At 37.8% G+C, this 14790-nt stretch overlaps 1 protein-coding gene across 1 annotated transcript in view; it reads left to right on the top strand.

Annotated features, from left to right (window-relative positions):
* LOC131690836 (TWiK family of potassium channels protein 7-like) overlaps positions 1-14528 on the top strand; it is a 359592-nt gene extending 345064 nt beyond the window's left edge. Inside the window, exon 8 of the mRNA XM_058976896.1 lies at positions 13232-14528. Within this exon, the coding sequence (XP_058832879.1) occupies positions 13232-13983 (752 nt within the window). The 3' untranslated portion in view covers positions 13984-14528. The remainder of the gene's footprint in view (positions 1-13231) is intronic.
* Positions 14529-14790: the final 262 nt, after the last annotated feature.

Genomic DNA, 14790 nt, shown 5'->3' with positions numbered 1-14790 from the left:
ATTATTTTTCTTAACACTCCAGCAAAGGAGCTCTGCGTGATGTAAGAAAAGGGCGTTCTGATTAAGCTAATAACAAGTGTAGTGAAGAAAAAAAAGTTTTAATATACTATTGCATTGGCCTACAAAACCAAACCAAGCTTCGACTTATTTAATTCTCATCATCTTAATCAGAACTCCTTTCCTTGTGGCACAACACGCAGTACTAGGAGATTGCTTAGAAATTGGTGTTTTCGATTTTTAGCTAGCGTCAACCCGGTGCTAGTTGGTGCTAGTCCTGTCACTAAGTTATTGTAGGATTCTGAAAAAAATAAAGTCGAAACGCAAATTACGCAACGCAAAAGACAAACTGTTTCTCTTGTTATTTTTATGTTAAAAATAAATGCTAAAACCACCTTTTTATGAGCCACTGATGAGGAGCCCCTCAGGCGCAAATCGCTAGTGGCAACAGTTTCAGTTATAGCACAGATAACAGACGTTTAGGCTCGATTCGAAACGTGTATAAATACCCGCTACTGAAATTCCGAATAAATGAGACGTATGAAACACGTTTGGCAAACGTTTGTAGGTAGCGCAGTGATCGATGCAATGCAGCGGGCAAACACGTATAGCAAGCAGTTGCGTAGATGGCAATAGTGAATCACGGATATCCAACGGTTATCAATTAGAAAGTTTACACAGGTTTTTGAAGAAATTTTGTACTAGCCTAAATATCTGTGGTTATAGGTTGGACTACATACGTTCTCTGATGATGATTATATACAAACACGTTCGTGTGCATGACGTACGTGTTACTACACAGAGAAGTTTCGCAGGGAGACCGTGTATGAACTTTACCGGTGGCGAAGCATCCTTTTTACCGGCAATGAATTCTACCCTTTCCCGTAACACAACCGTCGATTGCGTTTTGCTGATCGTATCTGAAATGTTGGCATGTTCGGGTGTGCTTCAGTCAGGTGCCCTCAGTAGAGGCCAATAAAAACTTTTTCAAAGAGGAATGTTGATTAAAATTTAATTTAAATCCCATTGGAGTCATCCCTTCCGAATGGGCCACCGATTTTTTATGAGTAAGCCTTTCACACCCCTGCGCATCATATTTTGCGAATTCTATGCGTTTTAACGGTCAACATCGACGTTAAGTTTCTAAGCAAAATTGCTTTTAGTTGACCAACTGTGGTTAAACTGCAACAATAGCTGCTTCTATAGAATAAAGTGCATATTTTGGCCCTGTTAGGGAAGGTGTCGCGCTGTTTCATTAATTACACTGTACCCGATCAGAATGAAATAACAAGATTATAACAGAACACAATTTTTGTAACATATTGTGTTATAAATTAGGTCTCCTTAGTAGTTAAAATAACAGAAATTTATAACAAGTAATAATGCGGGATATAATTTTGAAATACTTCTGTTATGTGTTTCTGATCGGGTAGGCATACGAAATGCGTATAAATTTGCATTAGCAGCTTTGCTTCGTTCCTAAAAATCAATATAATAACAAAAATGACCTGAGAGGTGTAATACTACCGTTTGAGCGCAACGAAAACTGGACGAAAGCACCAATTATCGCACTAGCATTTGAGCCAATGCGTAGAACAAAGATGACAGACGCTGCTCGAACCACCGTCTTTAAATGGGTAGGGCAATTGTCGAATCAGGACGAAAATAGACTCATTACCCTGTATCAGTACAGCAAACACTCGAAACGTTCGTTTTGTTTACCTATCTCTTCGACCGGGAACTGGAATGCTTTGATTTCATTGCAAGATCTATTATTTTAAACGATTATATTTCAACAGTATGTTTGTTTGCATTACACACGTTTTGGATATTCTATTCCATTCGGTTAGCTACCAAATTTCATTCATGTAATTCAAAGGGCTTGTCATGTCAGTGTATAGGAAGCAGTTGCTCCAAATGACAGCTCGCCAAATATTTGGCGGTCATGAACTGCTCAAGTTATCCAAAAGACTTTTTAATAATGTCGTTCCTTCCTACATACATCTCGTAACTCCCGTGTGTGCAACTAAATATTATTTGAAACGTTTATACTGAACGTCATTAGGAAACGATTTTATTATGAATGAGTTTTAAGTTAGTATCGTTAGTTTGTTTAATTTCAATTTAATTTTGTATTATTCGCTACCAGCTTTTAACCGTTGTGTGTCCGACGCGGTACCCGGGTACCTTTTTATGTTTCAATTAATTAAATTCCTATGTTTTATCCATAGCTGGAAATTGAAACTTTGTGATATCTTAGAACTTCACTAAGTCAAGCTTTTGGGTTAATAATATTGTTGATATAGTAAGGGTGGGAGTGAGGAGGGGCTCCTGAATTTTTTTTACTACGTAACAGGCCGACGTGGGTAGCCGGGTACCCACAAAACTAAAATGCCCGTAACTAAGGTAATATCCAACCGATTTCGATACTTTTGACTGTTTCGGATTCAGGAACTCACCCACTTTTGGACTTGGTGATAATGCATCGGGTTACTTTGTTCGGTTCCCGGGAATCCGGGTTTCCGGAAGCAGGTTCCAGTGCTGGGGTACTATTTGCGAACTTCAATGGAATACTAGCAATATGGGTATTAAAATTTCTTGGAATTGCATCAGTAGGCTGTATCTCGTGGTTTTGGAACCATTTGGTGATTTTACCCCGGAATGGACATTCCGGAGCAGGTTCCCGTAGGGCCGTGAGTGGCCATTCCAATCCAATTCCATTTTTCAAATTGCCATAGGGTCCCGTAACAATATAAAACAGATTTCCGAGACAATTAGAAGAGTTTTGATACTCATATTGCTAGTACATTATTAAAATTTACAAATCATATCCTAGTACTGGAACATTACTCCGGAAAATCCGGATTACCAAAAACCAGATCCATATTCCGGTTCTATTGTACAGAATCAAAAAGTAGACGAGTTCCTGAATCCAAAATATCTAAAAGTGTCCAAATCGGTTAAAGGAAGCCATAGTTATGAGCATTTCAATTTGTGGGTACCCGGGTACCCTCGTTGGCCTGTTAAAGGTGTTTTTTGTTGTTGGAAATATAACTGTTAAAGAATCTTCCTTCCTGTATTTGTTTCATGAATTCATGCACAACTTCATATAAAATGCGAAACCCGTTCTTGTGGAATAAAAGCTTTCACCGCAAGCATCAAAGTTGTTGTTTGTAATATTTAGTTCAACGTGGAATTATTCGCACTTGCCTAATCGTACTTGCAGAAGGAGCATCTAGCGAATGAACTTTGGACATTACAGACCACCATATAAAAACATTAATTTGGAAGTTGGTTCCTTGATAAGAAATCGCTTTAGACACATCTTTCCCACAACTCGTTTCAAGTTGAACAACATGACTCCTCTTAAACCTAGATATTTGGTGGTGAACCACGTGAACGCCCAGCAAGAGACGTGTTTGCCGTTGTGCAGAAGATGAAACTAGAGAAAAAGTTTTCCCATAAATTTCCAAATTAAATTAAGAAAGAGGGACCTGTTTGCACATCAAGCAGATAGAACAGTGAAATGAAATAGAATAAATATGTTCGCTGCAGCATATGCTTAATGTGGCTACGGATAGCCACAGGGCACGCTCAAAATAATCAGAGATATGTGAGCGGCGTTGAAAAACCCGCTATTTGCATTTTATGCAATTTATATCCACCAAACAATATAATTTAGTAGAAATAATGCACTCATTTCAATTTACAAAAAGCTTATGAAAATAGTAGTAAGACGAGAGCAAACATTTTTCATTCAATAGAAAAGTTGCGCGTGAGGTGTTCCCCTCCTTCCATTTAGGAATGAGTTACATAACAAAAGAATTTCCTGATTAAAAGTTTTATGTTATACCTTTTCGCAGTAATACTTTGCACGCTTGCCTTTTCCCATTGTTTGCGGTCCAATAGCGGCCTTCTGTTCTACGTGCAAGCAAAAGTAGCTCGACTCACGTATTTTCTCTGTACGATTTTACTTTTAATTGGACGGTTGTATGAAACAGCGGAACTCAACCCTTCTCTACTCCACAAGTTTCAGTAGGGGTTGGTAAGTAGGATGCACCACCTGCGGAAATCTTGATCCATTCCAATTGAAAACATCGGTGTTCGTTACTTTCGGTTTAATTAATTGCTTAGGGACTTACCATTTTGCTTGAGTGCATGCAATTGTAGCAGAAAGAATCAATATTAAGTTTATAAACTGTAATCGGGAGAGGAGAAGTAAAAGATTCTATTTACACGGTTAACGAAGGAATCCACGACGTAGATTTAAACTGATCCCAAAAAAAGGGTATCGAAAATTACTGAGGAATTTCGGTTTGCTACGCCGTTTTGAAACTCGTCGTCATGGAGTCTGTTTTTTACTGTCTATTTGACAAATTTTCATTGTTGAAATGACGGACTATTATAACTTTTAATTTGATTTGACATGAATGAAGTTATTTTTTGTTATTATAGAGGTTTTAACATTTCATTCGCCTCTTTTCGGGTTAGAGAAATCTATTTTGGAACAATCTCTAACCCTATGTGCGGTGTTGGGAATCGAACCCAGGTGAGCTGCGTACAAGGCAATCGATTTACCGACTACGCTATGAAGTTGTTATTTATTTCAATCATCAAACATCGTCAAACATATATAAACTACATAGAAAGGTATTACAAGGTTTTCCTATATACTATCCATCGTTTCTACGGTTAAGTTGCAGTTTCAGTGTGATGCGACAACAAATTAAATTGGTGAACGCTCAAAACTTAACTCAAAACTACATTTTGAAGTTAAGCTGAGTGGAGTTTGGCCACCACGTAACAGGACCATCATGAAAATTTATAAAGCGTTAAATTCGTTTATTGAAGCATTCCTTTTTGAATATTTCCAAATTCATAGTTTAAACCGTCACAAAAAGCTGATTGTCTTGCTGAAGGTACAGTTTCCTCACCAAAACATTTTTTTCGTGAACTTGCCCACGAAAACAAACTTGAATCATCTAGGAACCTTGCCGTGAGCAGGAGCCTTGTAGAGTTTGAACCCCGGGATTTGCCTAAAATTCCCATAGATATCATCGCCAATGCAGACACATCCATCGAGTCAATATCTCGTCGTACAGGTTTTTTCCAAACATAATCCAAGGTATTGGGATCCGGTTTGCTTTTCCGAATGACCTTCATCCGCAGTTGATGAGAATGGCTTTCCTTGTACTTTTTAATCACTCGAGTCACAACACTTTCAGGATAATCTAACATTATTGCCAGTTCCCGAGACGACGCTGAAGGTTTTGCGAGTAACTGTTCACAGTCATTTTTGTTTTCTCCTCCTGCATGAGGAAGAATTTGGCACTATGTTCGTTTAATACTGTGAAATTAATAGATCGAGTGTGGTCGTTTTAACAATTAAAAGATCAAAACTGTTTTTTTAATCCATTTATATGACACGGCTCATAGCGGTAGCTTAACCGAGCCGTGGATCTTTTATATGTTTACAATACATGTAAAAATAAAAATACAAACAAGAATTGTTGTAGTAATATTGGATCTCGTGCGCCCAACTTTTTATTGCGAGCGGAGACCTATTTTCGCGAGGTCTGTTGGGAAACAGGGGGTCATTTTATTCTCTTTTGTTTTTCACTTCCCGGTCGAAGCTGGCTTGGTGTCCGGGATCAAATGTTCTTCCCTGCTTCTTGCACGTATTGTTGATCAGTGTGAATCCGTCGTCATTGTTAGTACATTCGTTGCCGATCTTGGTTACAGTTGCTTTTGAGGTGCTGGATGATTCTTTTGCGGTTGTCATTATGATCTGAACAGCTGCCACAAATTTGACCACCGTTTGTGGTTCAGGCATTGGTATTGAAAACTCTGTTTTTGATTGGTTTGCCGTAGATGAGTTGGCAATCGGTTGAGATGCATTTTCCACTGCATCTTCCGCGAAGATTGTCCATGATGAGCTGTCTGATTACAATACTTGCACGTAGGAGTTTGCCCCTCATGGGTGCATAGCGTAGTTTACATAATTGTAGTTCTGTGAGTTTTGAGTTTTATTGTGAAGTAGGAGGGTACAGGCCTTTCAACCCGCATCCTCGCTACAAAAACGCCGTTAGGAGTACCCATGAAGAAGTTTCTCCAATTATCAGGTGTAACGGATTCTACTTCTCCGTATTGCAACATGCATTTTGCAATTAGCTCAGGAGGGGTACGAGGTGATAGGTCATATAACTTTACATCTATATAATCATTCTCAATGTATACGCAAATCTTAATTTCAACGTTGTCACTTTCAACCACGTGTTTTAAGTTGTTCTTCAAAACGAAACGCTCGGCTTGTGCTAACGTGTTGAATGATATTAACATTGCGAAAATACAGAAGGTACAAGACTTCCGCAAGCCTAGGTTGCATTTTTACCTTCAGAAGGTATTCCACTTTAATAAAACTCGTTTTGAATAAAATTTAAAGTCAACGACCGCAGCGTTGGGTCGGAGTAGAGCTTTTTCGTCAACTTTACTCATAACGACAAGAATAATCCGATGTTTCCTTTGTTCTCGAGACAATGCACACTAGATCGAGAGGCCTGTTGTTCACTTGGCTCGATTGTACGTCTGACTGCGGCAGAAGTAGAAAGTAGACTGATGATCAAAACTGTTCTTTGACTTTAAACAGATCTGCCATCAGTGAGAGCAAATTGAAAACTGTTGAAATATTTCGATGATACCAAAATTGTACAGTTAAAACAAGATAGATCTTTCGACCCGCATTCTGACCACAAGAACATCATTAGCCATATTCGGGAAAAAGTATCTTCAGATATCAGGTGAAACGGATTCTAAATCTGCGAATTCTGACGTATATTTTGCATTTGGTTTACGGGGGTATGCGTTGATAGCTCATATTGCCTTACTTCTATACTGTTATTTTCTATATCCCTCCGGAAGTCGCGCTTATGGCGCTTATGGCTGAACGAGCAGCCGCTGGTACCCTAAGACGATTCCCCTAGATTTTCAGAGCAGCGTGCACTCCATGCACTAGCGCGACTGCCGGAAGAATATACACGGAAATATCTTAATTTCAAAGCTGTAACTTTCAGCCACGTATTCTAAATTTTCGTAACTTTCAGCCACGTATTCTGTAATTTTGTAACTTTTAGCCACGTATTCTAAATCCGTTCGGTCTAACACGTTGAATGATATCAGTCTGCATTGCTTATGTGCAGATACTGAAGAAAGGCGACTTCCATAAGCTTAAACTCAATTTTCACTTCTAGAAAATATTTTGAAATATTTTGATCTCATATCTGAGAAAATATTTTGAAATATTTTGATGTTGGTTGACTGTGATTTCACGCTCTGCGTTTTTTCAGGAAATCAGTTTCTTGTCTTTCATTTTTTGATGCTTTGCCAAAAAATGAAAAAAAAAGAAATTGTGGATGTACCAATAGTCGCATACTTAAGCAAAACTTTTGCTAAAAAATCGATGAATAGATCTATGGGTAATGTTTATACATTAAACGAAAGCTTTCAATCCCTACTTCATAGTAAAAATATAAAAATGGTTTAGTAACCAAATTATGTATTCAATACCGCTAGTACCACTTTAGGAACACATGTACCAATAGTGGTGCAATCGCTAATTTCGGTTCCTATTGTTGCAAATCCCATTGATTTGTTATAGGACTTGCAACTATAGATACATTAGATCAACTATAGGTGCAAGGGAGCTCAAAATTCAAAGCAAATCGATTTTTTAAATAGTTATTTGAGCAAATTTTAAGTTTCATTGTCGCATAATTCTAGTGAGATGAATCGATAAAAAAAATATTTGTTGATGGTCGATACCTTAGTTAGACGTATAACCCACTACTGCAACTATTGGTACACCTCAACTATAGGAGCACCCACCCTATATCATTGTGTGGAACCAAAAACAATTTGTAACATATCAGTCTTTTTTCATAGATGATTTAATTTTTAACTGTGTTGCTTTTATGTCCCAAATACATACTTTTTATGCTCAGAACAATACAACATTTTTTCTATTCAAATTTGGTATGAAAATATTATATAACTACTGCAAAATTTCACCCGGGAAACTCTATATCGATAGCATTAGCGCAACTGCAAAAATGATGTCAAAGAAGCATGTTTTTACTTGTGAATGTATGGTAGAGTAAGGTGGGGCAAAAGTGCGCACCTAACAGTTTTCGTAAAATAACTGTTGGTAGAAAAGCACTAGAAAATCGGCATGATTACAAATTAATACTCTCATCACACATCTTCAAAACGTAATACTAGATATCTCTTGGTTTTGCTTGTAATCCGAGAAATAATTATTTTCTTATGAATCTCTTGGTTTTGCTTGTAATCCGAGAAATAATTATTTTCTTATGAATACCCAAATGCGCACTTTTGTCCCATGGTCGGGGCAAGAGTGCGCATAGCATGGGGCAAAAGTGCGCACTGATTAAATAGCCGATTTATTACCGCGCATAAATTAAACTAATCAATTTTAAGATATCCATCCCCTCTTACTCTTCCTTCATAACTAAAAAGGTCCCCCTTCCTCTGCCTCGGTTGATGTTGTTCAGTTTTCCATTATGTTGAAAAAACTTGGATGTTTCGTTCATGATCAAACTGTCACCCCTCGTAACATCATTATTTGTCATAGTTGGGTGGATCACTACAAGAATTCTTGCGAATATGCTATTTATATTAGAAATACATCTTAATTTACATATTCATAGTTTTTTGTTTCTTTTTTAATTACTCTGAGCTTTCGGCACTCTATATTTTCCCTTGGAACCAGTTATTCTGATGCTTTTGTCCCTAAACCGTTCATATCAGTCGTAATTTGACCGGTGAGCTCGCAGTTATTGAAGATGCTGGTCCCTTCATTAAATCATGGAAGAATTAGTTCAATTTTTACATAAAAAGCTTCATTCACGTCTTTTTATTGGGGCGGATATGCTATGCGCACTTTTACCTTACCGTCAATTTTTTAACTTATTAACTGTTACGTAAATTACTGATTTTTTTTCATAAAATCAAATGTATCTCGCAACGAACCATTTTAGGTTACTGTAGTTTTATAGATCCTGATTTATTCAAACAGCCAATTTATAATTCCCAAAATTCAAAAAATTACATCAAAGCAGAGAAAAATGCTACTTCCTACTTAATTTCAAGCCACTATATTCAAACTTTTCATGCTTATATGTGCGATTAGTTAACTTAATGATATACTAAATCCATACAGAGTTGCCAGGTTCTAGCGCTTGTGTGCTTCTAAAAGTCCTATGCGCACTTTTGCCCCACGCGCACTTTTACCCCACCTTACTCTACAATGCTTCAAACTTTGATACTGTAGTAAAGGAGGGTATCAGAATATATTGGCTTAAATGGCACGTTCCCCGTATGTAGTCGGGGATTTGTGCCTATATATAAGCGGGTAAGGGTTTCAGCGTGCAAAAAAATCAATACTTTAGCGATTTGGGTGAACTGATTGACTTCGATACTTTTGTACATTAAAATGTATCATTCTGTAATTTTTCCGTACAAAAATTTCGACAAGCGACTCGGTGACGAAGCTTTTTGTAGAACGTGTCTGGAAAAAGCAAGATTTTCGGTGTTAACTGCCATTCAAAACTTTACATACACATTCTATGTAAAAAATACCTAACCGTTGAGTTTTCGAGATAATTTTTCAATTAAGAAATTCTTTTACTCATAAAATAGCGAAATTTTTCGTGAAAATAGAAATTTTTATTTGAAATGAGTAAATTTTGATTTCAGCTTTCATTCTAAAGCTTAGAAAACATGTACAATTAGTTAAAAATAATTCACTAGAAGAGTAGACTTTTTCGACAATGTAAGGCAACTTTTAAAGCTGCTTCCAAAATTATGTAACGTATCAGTCAATGCGTTGAAGTTTTTAACTCACAAATAACAAAGCATGGAAACAATTTTATATTTGAAAAAAATCTCACCAAATGAGCATACTTTCAGGTGGTAGTATATTAACTATCAGAAATATGTATTATCAGTGAAATTCATGTCTGAATGTAACGTAACATTGTTGGCAACGCAAAGCCCCCACTCATGCACTTTTTGCACGCACGTATCTATCGCGTAAAACTAGGAACCAGAATATTTAATACCAAACCAAGATTTGGCGTGATATTTTTAACTACTAAACTTCAAAAAACATTAAAAATATCACTATCTTTGCAACCCATGGAAAATAGTACATCGCTACTCATCACCTTACAGTTGAAACAAGGTAAAGCCATTTGCATTTTTCCATTAGGGACCATTCATAAATTACGTAACGCAAAAATTGCCCAAAATTGACCCCCCCCCCCCCTATGTAACAAATTGTCACAAATTTTTCCATCCCCCCTCCCCTGTTACGTAACAAATTCCAAGAAAAAAAATTGATTTCTTCGATGAAAACATGTTACGTAACGATCTAGTTAACACCCCCTCCCCCCTATGTCACAACTTGTCACAACTTGTCGTACCCCCTCCCCCCCCCCCCTAAAAGCGTTACGTAATTTATGAATGGTCCCTTAGGTACTGCTTTACTCAACACATTACTATGCTGGCTTCCAGTATTCCCCGTTGAGCGTGGACCGAAGCAAGTTGGTTTTTCGACATTAACAGCCTGACACTACACATGTATACCAACAACAAAACAATTTAAATAATTGCTTAGCACACAACAATTCACTTCTTCTATTACTGTGTAGTAACTTCATATGTTCGGAGTTGAATAAAGCCAAACATATTTACCAAAACCATTAAACTACGAGATAATGTCCGGTGAAACTGGAAAACTTGTTACCTACACCTATTTCCCAATAACAACGGAGTGGTACATGCTATACACATGCTCTCCAGTTAATCTTCACACTCGTAATTCTGTAGCTCAAGGAAGACATTACACAGGTTTTCGACTATTCATTTTTTGTTTTGGCAGCTTTCCACGAATGCGTACGCATAGTGAAATGGAGGTGGGTATGTACAGGAGCTTTTAGACGCTACAATGCTTTCTGTTTGGATGGCTCTTCTACACACAACAACTGACTGACTTGTCTAGCAACACAGCTTTCAGCATAATACAAATGCTTAGTGAAGTAGTAAAAAATAAGTGAAAACAAGTGTAACTCGGCAAAAAGATGTGCAAGATAGCGAATAGCTTTCATTTAATTTAAAAATACCAGACACGACATTTTACTTCGCGGGCATTTTCCCCACAAACCTATGTGTAAAAATGAGTGACAAGCGCTCTCGGCGAAGATGCAAACATCAACTTATAATATTGTACAACGCAATGAGAACTGTACAGAAATGATTAGATTTTTAAAGAAACTCAACGACTTGTTTTATAAAAAATAATCCTGACAAGGTCCATGAAACAAGAACAGGTGCTTCTCTCGTAATTACTCAGCCCACAGCTGTCATTGGTATGTAGCTAATAAACAGCAGGAACACACAAATGTAAAACCCTTTCGGTAGGCAACTGCAATGGTACCTTATTGTTTCTTAATATACATTCGTCGAATATACAATGGAATGTAAATCTTATACGCCAAATTTCATCAAATTCATAATGTCAATCTACCAATATAAATCCATTGCGAGATGGTTACATAAGGGGCCATCCATATACCACGTGGACAATTTAGAGGAGGGTAGGTGGCAGCTTGTCCATGGGGGTATAGCTCCACGAAATACTCATATTTAATTTTTTTTAAATGAGGTCGTAAAACAAATATGCATCATTGGCATAAGCGTTTAATGTTTTTCTTCAAATCATCCCAAAATTGTGCAACACTTAAACTGCCGCTATACGCATAAATGTCCCATGTGCTACGGGATTCCCCATACACATGGGACAATTATTCGTAGAGCGGCAGTAAAGAGCTACTAACAGCATAGCATGTCGTCGCTGTTGTGCTATCTTATGACAAAGCCATTTTGGGGTTAACTGAGTTAGATATGCTACATTACTTGTCTAAAAAATCTCGACAAAGTGGCGTTTTTAGAATCTCGACATTCTGCTTTGTTACTGAGATATAGCGAGAAACGTACTGAGAAATTCTGTGATTTTTACTTAAAATGGCTGTGTCTGGGGATTAGCACAAGTTATCATAATTTATTAGATGTTTTTCTATGTAGAACTATCTAAGAAACACAATGGCATAATCATTTACACGAATTGTGAGTAAAATGCAGTTTAAGTTATAAACTGGAAATATAGTATATTTGGCAACACTGGAACCAAAAATTACTATTTTTTCTAGATTCCATGACTCATTTCCTTCAAAATACATCTAACCGATTGTTTAAAGACCAATTTAAACCAAAAATATGAATAAAAGTTATAAATTGATGCTTTATTTAAATGGAAAATTTTCCATGCATGATTATCAAATATAGTCAACCAATTTTCGTAATATTTGAGAGATTAATACAGAATAGATAGAAGCATCAATTGTCTTCTCTGAATTGTGGGGAGGGGGTAGAGGTACATGAATTGTCCGCGCTTGTCCGCGTAGGGGGAGGAGGGGGTCAAAAATAAAGCTTTTTTGGTCCACGTGGTATATGAATGGCCCCTAAATAAAAAAAAAACATTTGCGGAAACAATATGAAATCAAACGCAACCAGTCAGGTCGACCGAATGCATCTGTGACCGAAGCTACCCGTATTTGAGAACCGGAGAATCCCCGGTGTTGCGGTAGTGAAGAAAGAGAAATATTCGATTCTGAATTTATTCAATTCAGTTATTGATTGTTATATTCATCTAAGCAAAACGTTGTTGATATTTCTATTTCTCAAACAAAAATGTGAGTAGCTAATATAAACATATATAATTTTATACGAAACATTCAAACATTCTTAGAAGTTCTAAACATCAAGAGATTTTCGCACATACGAATCAGACATTCACAGATTTAGCAAATTGAATAATAGGCACAGTGATATTCAAAAGTAAATTTATTTTGGTAAAAACAATAACTTTTCAACACGAATCACAACTGAATCAAAAGGCTAAATTAATCTGAAGACAATCATCCCACAGATGTTTTCTCTTTTGTACCCACAATAGAATACATCATTGCCCAAATGCCCACCCATCACCACATCATTCTCAGTTTAATGAGGGTGCCGTAATAAACATAATAAACACGAAAACACGAGAAGTCTTTTGCCTATACTAGTTTCAAAGGTTTTTTATTTTCATTTTTTTCAGGTTACGGTGGCATTTCTCCGCGTACCCAATGGGGCAGAATAGCGTCGCTAATTTATGCTTTGTTTGGCATACCGATCATACTGCTGTATCTTTCAGCAATGGGTGAAGGTCTATCAGCAGCCATGCGCTGCCTGTTCCGTCGTATACGACCATCATCGCATTCGTCATCGAATAGCGCAAGCACCAATTCCAGCTTGAGCGGCAATTCGGCAATAAATAGCAAATCTTCCAGTTCAGAGCTACAGAAACGGTCTCAACAGAGCAGCAGTTATCACCAGACATGGACTGGCATACATGACCCACACGGTTACGGAGGCGTCAGTGGACTCGGTGGCAATGGTATAGCTGGTGGTGGTAACGGCGGAGGAGGACCTTCAGGAAGCAATGGCAGCAAACATAATCAATCAGTCGTACCAATATCAATCTGCATTATGATACTAATATGCTACGTAACGTTGGGTGCCGTTCTATTTCATAAAATTCAGCCTTGGGGGGTACTGGAGAGTTTATACTTCTGCTTTACCTCTCTTGGCACAATCGGCTTTGGCGATCTGGTGCCAATTGGAAATATTGCCCAGTATGCTGCCTCAGCATATATTGTCGTTGGTATGGCTGTGGTAGCCATGTGCTTTAGCCTCATACAGACAGAGTTGATAGTATGGTTGAAGAAATTTGCCACTCCCGAATCCCTTCCCTCGTCGACAGAGGACGTCGCTCTGGTGTCCGTTGCAATGACTCCGATAAAATCCTGACAAAGGCCAACCGATATTCTACCTAATGAGTATAACTCATTGCCACGTCGGTCAAGCGCATTCCAGCGAAACACACCAGCCCGCCGCTCAGCTGGCATAATGGAGAATCATGTAGAATATTTTGTACCGAGAAGTGTGAGTGAATTTAACCTTTCAGGCGTCGGCGATCTGGCGCTTCCACCGGCGAAACGTAGTATGGTAACGCACGCTGGTAGCTCAACAATGATTTCGATACCCAAACCAAGAGAAAAAATGGTTACATTTGAGGATGAATCGAAATGTCCCCATGGATTACCTTCAACGCCTCGAAAAACAACCCTGGCCAACGACGTCTTTATGTGACGGGAGGGCTCATGAGATGAAACAATTCAATGCCCTGGAGACATTATCAAAGTCTGATAGCAACTATCACCTCCTCCAATCCAAATATTCTCCTCCCCATCCATACCCATTTCCTCACTAACGATTGACATTAATACGACATCCCCTTAAAATCTGCATTAAATATATACATGAAAAAATTCTCATAAGACGAGGCCAAAATAGAGCAGATATTTTTTTTTTGAGAACTTATTTCAAACAAGGCCAAACTCCCCGCCCATCATATAACCGAAATCAGCACACGAGAAACCGCTTTTCTTCCTTCGTGGTTTTATGATCGAGCGTTCATGGTGCGACTAGATATAATAATGAAGGGGAAACGGGAAAATGTTACGCAAGAGCTGCAGATAAAGGTTAAAAGTATGAAAATGTTCATGATACATCTTTTACCAAATTAATAAAGGTCTTTTCGATTACGTTCTTACC

The sequence above is a fragment of the Topomyia yanbarensis genome, chromosome 3 (genome assembly GCF_030247195.1).
Source record: "Topomyia yanbarensis strain Yona2022 chromosome 3, ASM3024719v1, whole genome shotgun sequence".
Lineage (NCBI taxonomy): Eukaryota > Metazoa > Arthropoda > Insecta > Diptera > Culicidae > Topomyia > Topomyia yanbarensis.
The sequence above is the reverse complement of the archived record's forward strand: the minus strand, read 5'-3'. Positions and strand labels throughout refer to the sequence as shown.